Raw genomic sequence first — 14,056 nt, forward strand, 5'->3', positions numbered from 1 at the left:
TATGCTCTCAAGCATTCTGAAATTCTATGTAAAAAATATGGTCATGATTTACAGAATACACTGTGTTCATCATACAAACCCACAACACAAGATCACTGCTGCCTTATTACAGGTATTTCCCTTAGGTACTCCGGCAAAGTGCATCTTGAAAGGACAATAATATTTCTTCTGACAAGACCACTCCCCAAATAACAAAAGCTGCAGAAGGCTCTTCTCCAGGTTTTTCTGTAGAGCCAGCTCTGAAATGCTCTGCTTTTAACTTGTGATTGTGCACAGACCCCCTTCCTCATGGAAGGGATACAACTAATTCCCAGAACAAAGTGGCATTACGGGGCATCCTCCACCACTGCATTCACTGGGATCACTCCTCAGGCTTTTGCCTCACAATGCAGTTACTCTCCATAAACTTGGCTGTATTTTACAGCAAACACAAGTGCTGCACAGCCAGGGGAAGCAGAACTGGTGATGGGGGAAGGTAAGGAGGAGGTTTTGTATCTCTCAGAAACACAGCAGCTTTGTGCAGGTCTGTCAGTCCCGCTTGCCAGTTCTGAAGATATTTTGGTGAGCTCAGGAGGAGCCTTCAGCTCCTGCCTAGACAACCACTGGAAGCAGCCAGGAAAGAGATCAATAGTTTGTCTCTTCTGGAGGATGGAGCCTCTACCGAATGCATCCTCACTTCCCAGCCCTGGGCGGAGTGGATGCCAACATTAGACCTGGACCCACAAAAGCCTGGCTCAGAGCTAAGAACATTGCCTCTTTGATTTGAGCAGTAACACCTGATTTAAGAGCAGTGTCATATCACAGAGAGTAACACTTGCAGATATCCCCAAGCCAGCGTGAAGCTGACAACAGAACCATTGTGGGGTTTGCAGCCAGACTTTTGACCTCTCCCGAAAAGCACCGCTGACAGGGGGTGTTTTGTCACCTTACCTCTCTCTCTAGTGGGATCAAAGGTGGCACAGTCTTAGCTCAGCTATCCCATTTTATACCTTGGCATTAGCACTGGCACATCTTTTTCTGCTTTCAAGCTGATGCCTAGATAATCCTACCAGAGATGTTGCTACAAAGATCCAGGCTGGAAGTCAATCCAGCTTGTTCTGAGCTTTTTCTGGCATTTATAATATGATAACACATCGTGCCTGCTAGATATTTCCCTACTACAATTGTGCATCCCCTTAAATGTCAGTTAGGAAAAGAAGGAACGTATCAGAGGCTGATCTAAGCACAGGTCAGAATTTGTGTCAGTCAGTGAAAGAAGTGGCTAACATGAGTCTGAGGGCTTCGATTTATTGTCCACCAGAGCAAATGATACTGCTGTAAAGTCAGTTGATAACAACAGGATTAAGAGGGTGAAGATACAGATACATCTCAGAATGTTTTTGGATAAGGATAAAGCAAAATGACACAAACAAATGCCAAGTCCTAGCAGTCATGAAGTCACTCCAAAAACCCCCTGGCAAGCTTCAGTACATAAATAACTAGAGAAAAGCCATGAAAATTTACAATAACTCATTTTTTTTCCTTGTTGGTGGTGTATTTTTAACCTATTGCACTGATTATAACATGCTGTCAACAGCCTCATCAATTATCCATTGCTAGAAAGTGGGGTCTAACATGCTGCAAGTGGTATTAATTGGTCTCAGTAGCACATAATGAGTTTAAAAGCTCCTACCTGTGTGCCCCCGGGGATGGTGACTAGAGGCGGACAACAATTTACAGCAGACCATTAACACATAGACCAGAAAGAGCCAGTCAGACAGAAGCATTGATTTGGCACAGAATCTCATCCTGGAGGCAGAAAAGGAAGCAGTTGAGTGAAAGAACAATGCGAGTAGGGAATAACATAAAAACGATGTGGGGAAGGAAAAGCTAGACGAATAACTAATGTGGCTTATTGCAAGGCAAACACTCACAAAATCATATTTATTACTTGGTTGAGATCAATTCTTTGTTAAGGACATTTTGTAATTAGAAGCAATGTCTAGCACACATCACATTGCCCACAGACACATGTTTATAATAACACATTATGAGTGCAATACAGTTCTATGAATCTGAGATAAGGGATGGGGGTTTTTTGTCTTTTATTAAGACCCACCCACATTCAAATTTAAACATACATATTTATGAGTTGTACTACTGTTTTTGAACTGCATCTCCCCCAGTAGCAGAAAAAAAGTCATTTTTACTTAACACTTCTCAGGACATATTTACTAAAGCTTCCAACTCCCCTGTAGCCATGCACAGGACTTGGCTGGGTCTCCCAAACACACAATATTTGGGAGATTTCCTGAAGATCAGCTAATCTGCTGAGGGTAAAACACTCATGAAGCAGCAGCACCTCAGTCAAACATGCAAGGACTCACTTCTCTGTCAGGGCATTGGAAACTGCATTTCAGAAAATATTTGCTCTAAAGAAGGTGTTGTTACTCTTATTCATGTTATTCCTACAACTAAGATCCCAAATCCTCCATAATTTTTCTGCAAATATCTACAATTAAATCCCTCAATGGCTTATGTTATGCCATTCATCATATAGAAAGGGAATCTAATCATCTTTTTAAACTGAGTTATGATGATTTATTGCTTGCATGATACATAAATGGGCATTGTGTACTTGAACCCTTAGATACTGTGTTCCACAATTTCAGCAAATTCTGCAAGCAGGAATACATCAAATTAATTAGAGACATTTTATAGATTTGCATAAATTGAACCAAATACTGTTTTCATGGCAGTGCCCTTAGTCTGCAGTTAATCAGCACGCTGGGATTTGGGCAAGCCTATCACGAGTTTATTTGCACCAAAATGTCCTTTGGGAACTGCTTTTCCTCTGCAGAGTCCAGTTCTTAGTCTTCCAAGTATTTTCTAAAAAAGTTCTAAGACTTTTCAGCTAATCCAATGTTCAAGTGCTCAAGAGACAAATTTAAAAAAAGAAATCACAAGCAACACATGACTTAAACAGCCCTACTGTCACAACCAGGTGACACACTTGGATGTTGTTTAAATTTGATAAATATCTACCAATGAACCAAAACAGAGGCCATGTTTTCTCACTTTAAATTGCTCACACAATTTCCCTTTTCACACTTTGCAGAACAATATTTTTTCTCTAATTACAAATGTTGATAAAGCCCAAACAAATAAAAAACGTACTTATTAATATCAAAAATTAAGAGACCAGAAGCCTGCTGCATGTAAATATATTTTAGCAACAAATTCTGGTTTACACTGTAGAAAGAAATACAGTGGTGCAAACTCCAGCACCTTCAGTCTACATTTTTTTTAAAAATTACATTAATATTGAAAAAAAAAAAAAAAACAGCTCACCATCTCTACAGATTTCAGAGAATGAAAATTATATGTAAAGAAGCCACACTTTAAGCACTGATTTGGCAAGAGGGTACCTTTTCTGGCTTTAAGAAGATGCTCTGTTTTGACCCCAATATGTTTCCAAGCTGTACACAGGAACAAACACCCTGATGGCCTTTTACAGCTGTATACGGGAGACTTCCATGAGCATGAATCAAGGCCAGAAGATAAAGACATCACTGCTCCTCACCCACCCTATAAGTACCCTCTCCTGGAGCTCTCCCAGGCTAATTCAGAGTGGCTGAACCAAATTCACCTCTTGCATGCAGCTGAACCACATAATGTCACTGCAGCTAATGGGATTGAGTCACTGTGAAAACAGCAGAAATGTCACTATTGCTGTTGGTCCAGTATTATCCTAAGAAAACGGCCTGGTAAGTTCTACAATCAGTGTACCATTTCAGATTTTGGTCATCCAAGTCTTTCCCAGGTGACTGAACCTTTTTGTTGTTGTTGTTGTTGTTGTTGTTGTTAGGAGAGAGCTGAATTTCACCTTAGTTTTCTTGGCGTCTCAGTGAGAAACACACAGGTTGCAGCTCATGAATAGAGTGTCATCATCTGCTCAGCTTCCAGTGCCATCCTTCTGTTGCTCTAAATGCAAACACTCAGATCTGATCAAAGTATCAGTGGATCCCCCAGCTCTGGTGTCACTCTGATATATCACCACAAAGACAAAAACCTTTCTCCAGGTTTCCTATGGAATTAAATACCCCAGCTCAGGCATTCTGAACATGCCATTTCTGGTGGGAGTTGGTGGAAGGGGCAGGTGTGATGATGGACAGGTCCCAAATCATGCATCATATGCTCAACAGCTGCTGTTTCAGCACTTTAGTGGACCCAGATGTTCCCACCATTCCCAGTGCAGCAGCAAAACTGGTCTCAGTGGAAATGGTCTTGTACTGACCTATTTTCAAAAGTTTTCCCCAGCTGAGTTTGAGTCTTTTGAGACATTAAACAAGGAATGTGAAACCAGGGCTCAGCAGGTTAACAGGATAACCTCACCCCTGTGTAAGAACATTCAATTCCAGGAATAAGTGTATCACTACAAAGCATCCACTTGGTCATATCCAAACTGAAAGGCTGCTAAAAGCATCCAGTATCATCCAAATTACACATCTGCAGACTTTAGTCTGCCTTGCAGGTAGACAGGACACAGGTTTTCAGCCTGCTAATGTAAAGAAATACAAGAGGATCTTTGAAAAGGCAGAGAAAAAATGAAATTTGGCAGACAGATGCAGCAAGGGGTGCTGAGCCCTTCAGCGTCCATGAGCTGCTGCTTTCAGAAATGTCAAGCCTTCATTCTCTATTGGATTCAAGTGGATATTGTTGCTAACCAGAACAGAGAATCTTCAGTGTCATTTGAAAGATAAAAAGTGCTCTTACCTTGGAGACTTTGCAAGAATTTTGTTCCAGTCAAACACAATTATTTCAGTGTGTTTTTCATAGTTATTCCAGACTCCCATTTGCAGCAGCAAATAAGCCTTTCTGCATCTCAGAGTTTTTCCTTCACTTCGGGGACCTAGAAAGAAAGCCACATTACACTGCAATTAACGTCTGCAAAGGTGCTGTAAAATACATCTTTGTTACCAAAATCTTAGATTCACAGTGCCATCTACAGCGCAATCCGGGGCGAAAGGCAGCAGTTGTATTTCTCTTTTCTCTCTGAGAGCGCAGAGAAGCTGTGGTGAGGCAGCTCTGGGGTATCACTACATTAACAAGAGGCAGAGTTTGCTGTTCTAGGGGCTGCAAACAGAATGTGTGCAGCCCACTGGGGTCTCACCACCACGTGCCCTCTCTCCACCCAACTGCTGGGAAAGCTGTGAGGTCTAAGGCTGCACCACAGTGCAAACACATTTCCATTTCCATGGTTCCACGAAGCCTCCAACAGTTTGAGGCAGACTTTATTAAAGATAGTAGGGAAAATCTGTCACTGTCTTCATAAGGATTTGGCCAGGCCCTGGAGCTGCCTCAGCAGAGGGTCACATCCACAGCAGTGTCTGGGATTATGCATTATTGCACCCTCTGCCCTGCTGCCTCTCCTCCCTTCCAGCATCAGCTCTCACACCCAGCCCATCTAGTAAGTTCTAAAATCAGTGTACCATTTCAGATTTTGTTCATCCAAATCTTTCCCAGGTGACTGAGCCTCTTTTTTTTTTTCTTTCCTTTTTTTCTTTTTTTTTTTTTTTTTTTAAGGAGAGAGCTGAATTTAACATTAGTTTTCTTGGCCTCTCAGTGAGAAACACACAGGTTAGAGCTCATGCTGTAACCCAGGAGTTACACTTTGAAATGTCCACATGGAAACACTTTTACAGCAGCTCTGACACATGCTCTGCAGAATAAGGAGCTCAAACACTCCATTTTATAGACACTCAGGCCTCTTTGCTTTCGCTGTTTATATTTGTTCTCTCACTTTCATCCCTGGGCACAACTTGACCTTCTGCTACTGAAAACATGACACAGAGCAATTTGTGAGAGTAATAATAATGTGGTCTTCACCTAGACAGCGATCACAACAACCTTTTCTCATTTTACCCAGCATTCTTTTCATTTCTCTCCTTCTTTGCTCAATTAGAAATTTGCTTTTAAGAAACACAAAATTACAGCACCACACTGGAGGGCAGAGCTCGTCTGGGGTCAGAGGCAGACACCTTTCAGTAGCTCAGGAGGGAAAGCCCCTGGCTCAACACGCTCACAGAGTCACAGAACCTTCCAATCACAGGTTGGAAGGGACCTTAAAGCTCATCTTGTTCCAAACCATGGGCAAGGACAACTTCCACTGGACCAAGCTGCTCAAAGCCCCATCCAGCATGGCCCTAACAGTTCCTTTTTGTTCAGAATGCCATGAGAAAATAGAGTAATTGTTGGAATTAAAGAGGGGCCAGGCCAGCAATCTATAATTAATCAGATTTTATTCTCTTCACTTTCCAAGGTGGAGTTCCAGGGTGAGCCAAAATCAGCAGTTCTATCAAATCAGCAGTGGCTATCAAAACAAAATGTAGGCAAAGAGTTGTCTTAAGAAAAGGCACTACCATCCTGCATTAATCCTTTCTTCCACAAATATACATAAAATAAAAAATAAACATAAAACAACAGTGTGCCTCAAAAGACCTATTAAGAAGAAGCAAACAAACAGGATTTTCAATATAGCATCGACTGACTGAAATGGTTATGTGGTACATTTTTACCCATTTCATAATAGGACAGGTAGATAAATACATTCTTACAGTGCTCTTGTAGAAATCAATACTGCAATACACTAACTTGGGTTTTAGTGCTTATCTGTTCCATAATTTTTATTAGAGAGGAAAATAAAACCCCGTGCAGATGCATCTGCAGGTAAATACAAACATCAGTGTAACCTGTTGTGTAAACACATGTTAAACACTGGTAAAAGGCACAGGGAGTATTGATTAGTGCAACTCGTTCCAATTAAGTGGATGCAGCGAAAGTGACAGATGATACATCCACCTGCATATCTCCAGGCTTTCTGATGCCTTCCAGGCAGTGATATTTCTTTAAAAATAGAGTTGTATTAGGGGAGATTAAGGCAAACTCCTGAAACCAGCTTCAGCTGGTTTATGTCAATACAGGAGACAGATCAGAACAGAAACAAGAGGCTCACCTGGTTAATAACTGTAAAAGGAATTCCAGGCTTTTCATGGCAAAAGCATGCTTGGTGTGTGTTTTGTGAACAGTGGGTTTAGCTGCTGGCCCCTGTCTTGTCTCATTACACATTACTTTGGAAACAGAGCTGCTTGTTTGTTTTTATACAATGAGCTCTGGCCAGCGAGCAGCTGAACCCCACCTCCATCTCCAGCAAAGATATGGAAAGGAGGGAGTGGGAGAGGGGAAGGGCTCCATTTTCAGTATTTTTATGCATGGACTGGCCACAAGCAACTCCTGCTTTGCACAGAGTTCCCCAGAGGCTACACCACTTCCCAGGGTCAGTATTTAGGGCAAATGAAGTCTGTGGGTTCTGGGATCTGGAGGGAATTGCAATGGTCATGTTTGCTGTGCCTTGGTCCCAGCACAATCTGTGTCTCTGTGCCTCTGCACTCGAGTAAAATAGGTATAAACAGCATTTCCCTGTGCCAGGGAAGAGTTTCAAGAACAGAAACAATAAAGGTCTAAAGTTATTTGAAAACTGTGTAGGCACTGTATAATTCCTTTGACAGAGGGAATAAGATAACACTTTAAATTAGGTACATTTCCTACCAATATTTACATGTTGTAAAATGCTTTTTATGGCTACTTTCTGCAAAGAATAAATCACTAAACCATTTTGTGCCATCTTTTATAATAAGCTATTAAATAATTTAGAAAACCTCCTTTCATTAAATATTTAAAAGACCTTAATTTCTCCATTCTGAATAATTCCTCACTTAAAATATAACTGTGCATCTCTTAAAGTCTCATCTTCTGTAAAACAAGGGGTGAGAAGGAAAGAAATTTGGGGGCCATGTACTGTTCAGGGGATTTGCCAGCCTGACTTTAACCCCAATGTCAGCCTGGCCAAACTCTTATCTCATACAGAATAAAGGACAAAGGGAAAACAGAGCAATATCTGACATTTCTTAGAAGAGGAGGGAAAGATCTGATCACTGTGTGCATTTGAAAACTGCTGCTGTTTGAGGAGAGCTAGAGACAAAAGAGAGAGCTAAAGAAAACACCTCCACACTGGCTGAGCAACCCAGAACCCATTTTGGGGCTAAATCACTACACACAGGGTAAGTATTCAGTGACAGTTCTTGGAGGGGGCATTATAAAAAAGAGGAAGAGCAACTTTTTACCCAGGCAGGTATTGACAGGACAAGGGCGAACAGTTTTAAATTAAGAGATTTATATTCCATGCTATATAAAAGTTTTTCCTGCGAGGGTCGGGAGGCCCTGGAAAGGCTGCCCAGGGCAGCTGTGGCTGCCCCATCCCTGGAAGTGTCCAGGGCCAGGTTGGATGGGACTTGGAGTAAGCTGGGACAGTGGAAGGTGTCCCTGACTCCCTGACAGGGGGTGGAATGGGGTGGGCTTTAAGGCCCCTTCCAACCCAAACCATCCCTGGCTGTGTGCTGATGCTGTCCCGTGGCCTGGTGCAGTACCAGGGCTGCAGGTGAGTGATGTCCCTGTCAGGGTGCAGGGGCCACAGGTCACTGTCCCTGTCGGGACACAGGTCACTGATGTCCCTGTCATGACACAGGTCACTGTCCCTGTCACGACACAGGTCACTGATGTCCCTGTCCGACACAGGTCACTGTCCCTGTCACGACACAGGTCACTGTCCCTGTCACGACACAGGTCACTGATGTCCCTGTCACGACACAGGTGACTGATGTCCCTGTCACGACACAGGTCACTGATGTCCCTGTCACGACACAGGTCACTGTCCCTGTCACGACACAGGTCACTGATGTCCCTGTCACGACACAGGTCACTGTCCCTGTCACGACACAGGTCACTGTCCCTGTCTGACACAGGTCACTGATGTCCCTGTCACGACACAGGTCACTGTCCCTGTCACGACACAGGTCACTGTCCCTGTCGGGACACAGGTCACTGATGTCCCTGTCACGACACAGGTCACTGTCCCTGTCGGGACACAGGTGACTGATGTCCCTGTCACGACACAGGTCACTGTCCCTGTCTGACACAGGTCACTGATGTCCCTGTCACGACACAGGTCACAGATGTCCCTGTCTGACACAGGTCACTGATGTCCCTGTCACGACACAGGTCACTGATGTCCCTGTCGGGACACAGGTCACTGATGTCCCTGTCACGACACAGGTCACTGATGTCCCTGTCACGGCACAGGTCACTGTCCCTGTCACGACACAGGTCACTGATGTCCCTGTCACGACACAGGTCACTGATGTCCCTGTCGCGGTGCCGGGGCCGCTCCCGGCGCTTCCCGAGAATCCACCGGGGCGGTGCTGCCCCCTGGCGGCCACGCGCCTCTCTCCATGCGGCTCCTGCCCGTTCCCAGCTCCTGGCAGCGCTCGGGAATCTCCTCCAGCCCCGCTCCCTGCACCGGGCCAGCCCCGCTCTCTGTGTCCCCAGCCCCTCTCTCTGTACCCCCAGCCCCTCTCCCTGTACCCCCAGCCCCGCTCCCTGTGCCCCCAGCCCCGCTCCCTGTGCCCCCAGCCCCGCTCTCTGTGTCCCCAGCCCCTCTCCCTGTACCCCCAGCCCCTCTCTCTGTCCCCAGCCCCTCTCCCTGTGTCCCCAGCCCCTCTCCCTGTACCCCCAGCCCCTCTCTCTGTCCCCAGCCCCTCTCTCTGTCCCCACCCCCTCTCCCTGTGTCCCCAGCCCCGCTCCCTGTACCCCCAGCCCCGCTCCCTGTACCCCCTGCCCCTCTCCCTGTGTCCCCACCCCCTCTCCCTGTGTCCCCAGCCCCTCTCTCTGTCCCCAGCCCCTCTCCCTGTGTCCTCAGCCCCTCTCCCTGTGTCCCCAGCCCCTCTCCCTGTACTCCCAGCCCCTCTCCCTGTGTCCTCAGCCCCTCTCCCTGTGTCCCCAGCCCCTCTCTCTGTCCCCAGCCCCTCTCCCTGTGTCCCCAGCCCCTCTCTCTGTACCCCCAGCCCCTCTCCCTGTACCCCCAGCCCCTCTCCCTGTACCCCCAGCCCCTCTCCCTGTACCCCCTGCCCCTCTCCCTGTACCCCCAGCCCCTCTCTCTGTCCCCAGCCCCTCTCCCTGCGCTCGCCGGAGCCGCCCGGCCCGGGGGAGCCCGGCCCTCCGCCTCCGCGCAGCAGCGCTCCTGTGCTCCGCAGCTGTCCGGGACAATTAGCGCCGCTCATTAAGCACCTGAACGCGTCGCTGCGGCAGGGTCCGGGCTGCCCTCGGAGCGTGGGCACCGCAGGGACGCGCTGGCCTTCAGCTCGCAGGGACCGCCGTGTCCTCCGGGTGCCCATCGGCCCCGGCAGCGCGCCGGCACAGGGAAATAACGCGGCTGACATTCTGGATTTGGTCCCTTAACCCTCACCCAGAAATCTCTACATCGGCTCACGGAACTGCAGCTTGGTCTGAAGGCTTTGAGGGTCAGTAAATCCACCTTGGCCGAGTTATTCCAACAGCTAATTAACCTCACCTTAAGCACTGCACCTTCCAGCTTGTACCTCCCGATACATTCCCGTTGTTTTCCCAGCTGGCACATCCCACGGGGATGTGTCAGACCTTCAAAGGCCTCGGTTCTGCCAATCCTTACTCACAGCAAGTAAGGGCTGCACCAGGTAGGAAGGCACTGGGCAAACTGAGAGAGGACTTAAAGTTACCCATGTGATACAGTCACAGAATCACAGAATCACAGAATTTTGGGGTTGGATTGGACCTTAAAGCCCATCCTATTTCATCCTTGCCATGGGCAAGGACACCTTCCACTATTCCATGTTGCTCCAAGCTCCATTCAACCTGGTCTTGAACACTTCCAGGAATGGGGCAGCCACAGCTTCTCTGGGCACTCTGTGCCACCAGGGCCTCATCACCCTCACAGTAAAGGATTTTTTCCTAATATCCAATCTAAACCTACTCTGTATTAGTTTGAATCCATTCCCCTCTGTCCTGTCACTTCATGCACTTGTAAAAAGTCCCTCTCCATCTTTCCTGTAGGCTCCCTTCAGGTACTGGAAGGTAGCACAAGACTAAGCTCACAGTGCAAGAAAATAAAACTTTTGTTGGACCTACTCCCTCTTCCCTTTACTCCCAGAACTGACATCAGCTCTTCTGCCTCCCTACAGGAATCTCTGAGGGATGGAAGACTGGCCACATCGAGCTCCCCACGGCAAAGTGAAGTGAGAATTCACTTTGAACTACACAAAAATCATCCAGGCAAGTATCCAAAAAAACACAGGGTCACTGCAGCAGTGCCCAGCACTCTCAGACCCCAGCAGATTCCCTACACAGTTCATGGGCAATTTTTGAACTGTTTTTTATGACATCACGTCCCATTTACGACATCAGTCTCTGCTGGCAGCAGCTCAGTCTGTCACCCCTAGTCAGGCCTTTCCACAGAAATATTTCAAAATCTCACTTCACAGGAACTGTGGCGGGGAGGAAAATACAACAATGCCAGTGAGAGCTAGAGGAAATAAACCCCACATCCTCCTGAGGAGGGAGAACTGAGCTGCTGTTATATCCACATAACAGCAGGCATCGACCACACCAGCAGCCAGACCATCCACACACAGACATCCTCTGTGCCATGGGTTTGGAGGGACCAGGTCTGTCTTCAGCAGCACTTGGACTTCTCTAGGGTAAATCTGTCCTCACCACCTCCTCTAAACATGAGAACAAACCTTTAGTCTGTGTGGGCATGTAAAGATGATGGCCTGGGAGGATATCCTGCAAAACAAGCCTAAATCACCTGAATTTTCTAGCCCAGACACCACAGATTTCATTAGTTAATTGTGCCAGAGTCACAGCAGTGACTTTTGTGGATCATCTGTTGGAGGTGTTTTTCAGCTGGACTCATTTTAAGTGAGTCTGTGGCCTCCAAATTTGAGCCAGCAGAGCTCAGATCACACAGCAGCAGAAAGAGCAGTGCACAGGATCAGGAAATAAATTCAAGCAAAGGACTGAGGGCAAGGAGAGAGGGCTGACTGCCAGAAAACCTGAAGTCCAGGCAGAGTAAGGAAGAGTTTAAAATCAAAGCTGTTGCTTCCTCTGCTCTCTCAACACAAAGTGAGTTCTCATCTTTGCTCCAGGATGAAGTCCACCAAGACCAAGAGGACTGCTCAGAGAGCAAAGTGCAGCTATTCAGACTGTCAAGTGGAGGCAGAAATAGACCCTTTTCTCCATACAGCATTATTTATTATTCATCACCACCCCACTAAGGACCATTCTGCCAAACTCCAGAAAAGGGAGGTATCACCATCAAGGTTTCATTTTAAAGGTTGCACAGACTTGCCAGTGTGGACAGCCAACACAGGAGGTCTCATTACAGCACAGAATTTCAACTCTTTCAATTACCCTTATCAGAAAGAATTTTTCCTTGTGATTATCCAGGTTCTTTTAATCCCTCACTGCAGCTCAAAATCTTCTCCACCCCCCTTTGCAAGCCCTGCTTAAGAGGTGTGCAGGCTTCAGGCACTTTGTTCAAGGGAGAGCAGAAATTACTCCAACCCTGTTCAAAGAGGACACAGAGCAGAGACAGTGCCCTGCTCCACTCCCAGCTGCCCTCCCAGAAGCAGAGCAGTTCCCATCTAAAGCAGGCAACACACCAAAAAAATGTGGAGAGAAATGTCTTTGAAGGAAATCTCTCCAGCAGAATGTTTCAGACACAGCAAAAAACACATTTTCCCCTACTGTAAACTTTGCCTGCCAGGTAGCAAAGCATTAAAGTTGTTACACAGGGTATCTTGAGCCCTAAAACACTGTTTTCTATACCCTGAGCTGATGGAGGAATTTAATTTCTCCCATGGAAGGCAAAGATAACTGACCTGCTGTGGAGCAGGTCACTCACCTTCCTTTCTCTCACTAGGGACCCAGGTGAGCTGGTGGTTGTTTTGGTCACTCAGAGGAGGGAGGAACAGATGGAAGGGATGGAGGAGGAAAACTTATGTCCATTTGTGTCTCTGGATAATGAACTGGGAGGCCCCAGACCTACTCTGGGTGTGTGGTGGCTCACGTGCAAGAAGCAGGTAATTCCTTAGGGTGGCTGTTCAAATTAAGAGTAAGAGGAAATCCAAGGGAAATAACATGAAAATTAAGAGAGGCAGAAAATGCAAGTGGTAAGAAAAGGTGAAAATAACTGTTTAGTCAAGAAAAAAGAGTTTGTTGGAGACATGTCAACTGTCTCCTTGAAGAGGCTTTCTTTAAAGAAGGGCAGGATTTAAAGTGGTTCTCTGTAGCTACTGCAAATAGCATTAAAATAAATTCAGTGTCCTGCAAAGATTAATTGTGTGCATGAAGAGAAACTTTCTGTATCTAAGTGAGGGAAACTAGTGGTACAAACTGCTCAAAATCTCATGGAGCCTGGTTCCTGGAGATTTCTTTAAATTGGATGAACACCTGTGGGATGGTCAAGGCTCCCCTCTCCATCCACAGGGTTGCATTACAGGTTTGCTCAGGGTATGTAACAGGACATAATCTTTATGCCCTGGAGCAAAAAAACCAGTGGTATATAAATGTGAGGTAGTCAGTCACTGTTCAGTGTCATCCTCAATACCCTGAATCAAGTCAGAGGTTACTGAGGAAAATCCTGGCAGAAACAAACTGAAAATGCCTCCTGCACATGTTGGGTTTTTCATGCAAGCTGAGTCAGGGTGTGTTGTATTTAGATGTCTTTCTGGAGGTTCTTTGGGTCCTCATGCAAACAAATGTGGCTCTTTCTGGTTCTACTGCACTAGAATATTTTATTGTCTTGTTATTCCCAAAAACACCTCACTCACAGCATGTCCACTCGTGCTTCCCTAAGCTGTGTCAGGCCCTGTCCATTTCTGTGTCACCAATGTAACCTGTCCCTGCTTTTGTTTCCATTCCCAAAATGCTCCAGGAGGAAAGCACAGAACAGCCACCTTTGCTTTTAGAACACAAGCATGTTTTATGAGCACTGGATGCACATTTGCTGATGAAGAATCCCCACTGTCTGGGTATATGGGATAATTGTTCCACTTGGGACTCATTAGCTAATTATTTAAAGATTCTAAAGAAAAGCATTTCATAAATACAGCACTAAATTTCCAGAAGTGTAATTACAGGCTGA

The 14,056-nt window shown here is 46.1% G+C and overlaps 1 protein-coding gene across 3 annotated transcripts in view; it reads right to left on the reverse strand.

Annotated features, from left to right (window-relative positions):
• Nucleotides 1–14,056, reverse strand: part of TAFA4 (TAFA chemokine like family member 4) — a 71,053-nt gene that overhangs the window by 39,955 nt on the left and 17,042 nt on the right. For 2 of the 3 annotated variants that reach the window (XM_068202214.1, XM_068202217.1), the window contains exons 2-3: nucleotides 4,756–4,891; nucleotides 1,673–1,788 (exon numbers count right to left, since the gene is read on the reverse strand). In XM_068202214.1, the coding sequence (XP_068058315.1) occupies nucleotides 1,673–1,788; nucleotides 4,756–4,835 (196 nt within the window). In that variant the 5' untranslated portion in view covers nucleotides 4,836–4,891. Of the gene's footprint in view, nucleotides 1–1,672; nucleotides 1,789–3,330; nucleotides 3,582–4,755; nucleotides 4,892–14,056 lie in introns of those variants that run through there. The other variant, XM_068202215.1, reaches the window with a different exon arrangement.

The sequence above is a fragment of the Anomalospiza imberbis genome, chromosome 11 (genome assembly GCF_031753505.1).
Source record: "Anomalospiza imberbis isolate Cuckoo-Finch-1a 21T00152 chromosome 11, ASM3175350v1, whole genome shotgun sequence".
Lineage (NCBI taxonomy): Eukaryota > Metazoa > Chordata > Aves > Passeriformes > Viduidae > Anomalospiza > Anomalospiza imberbis.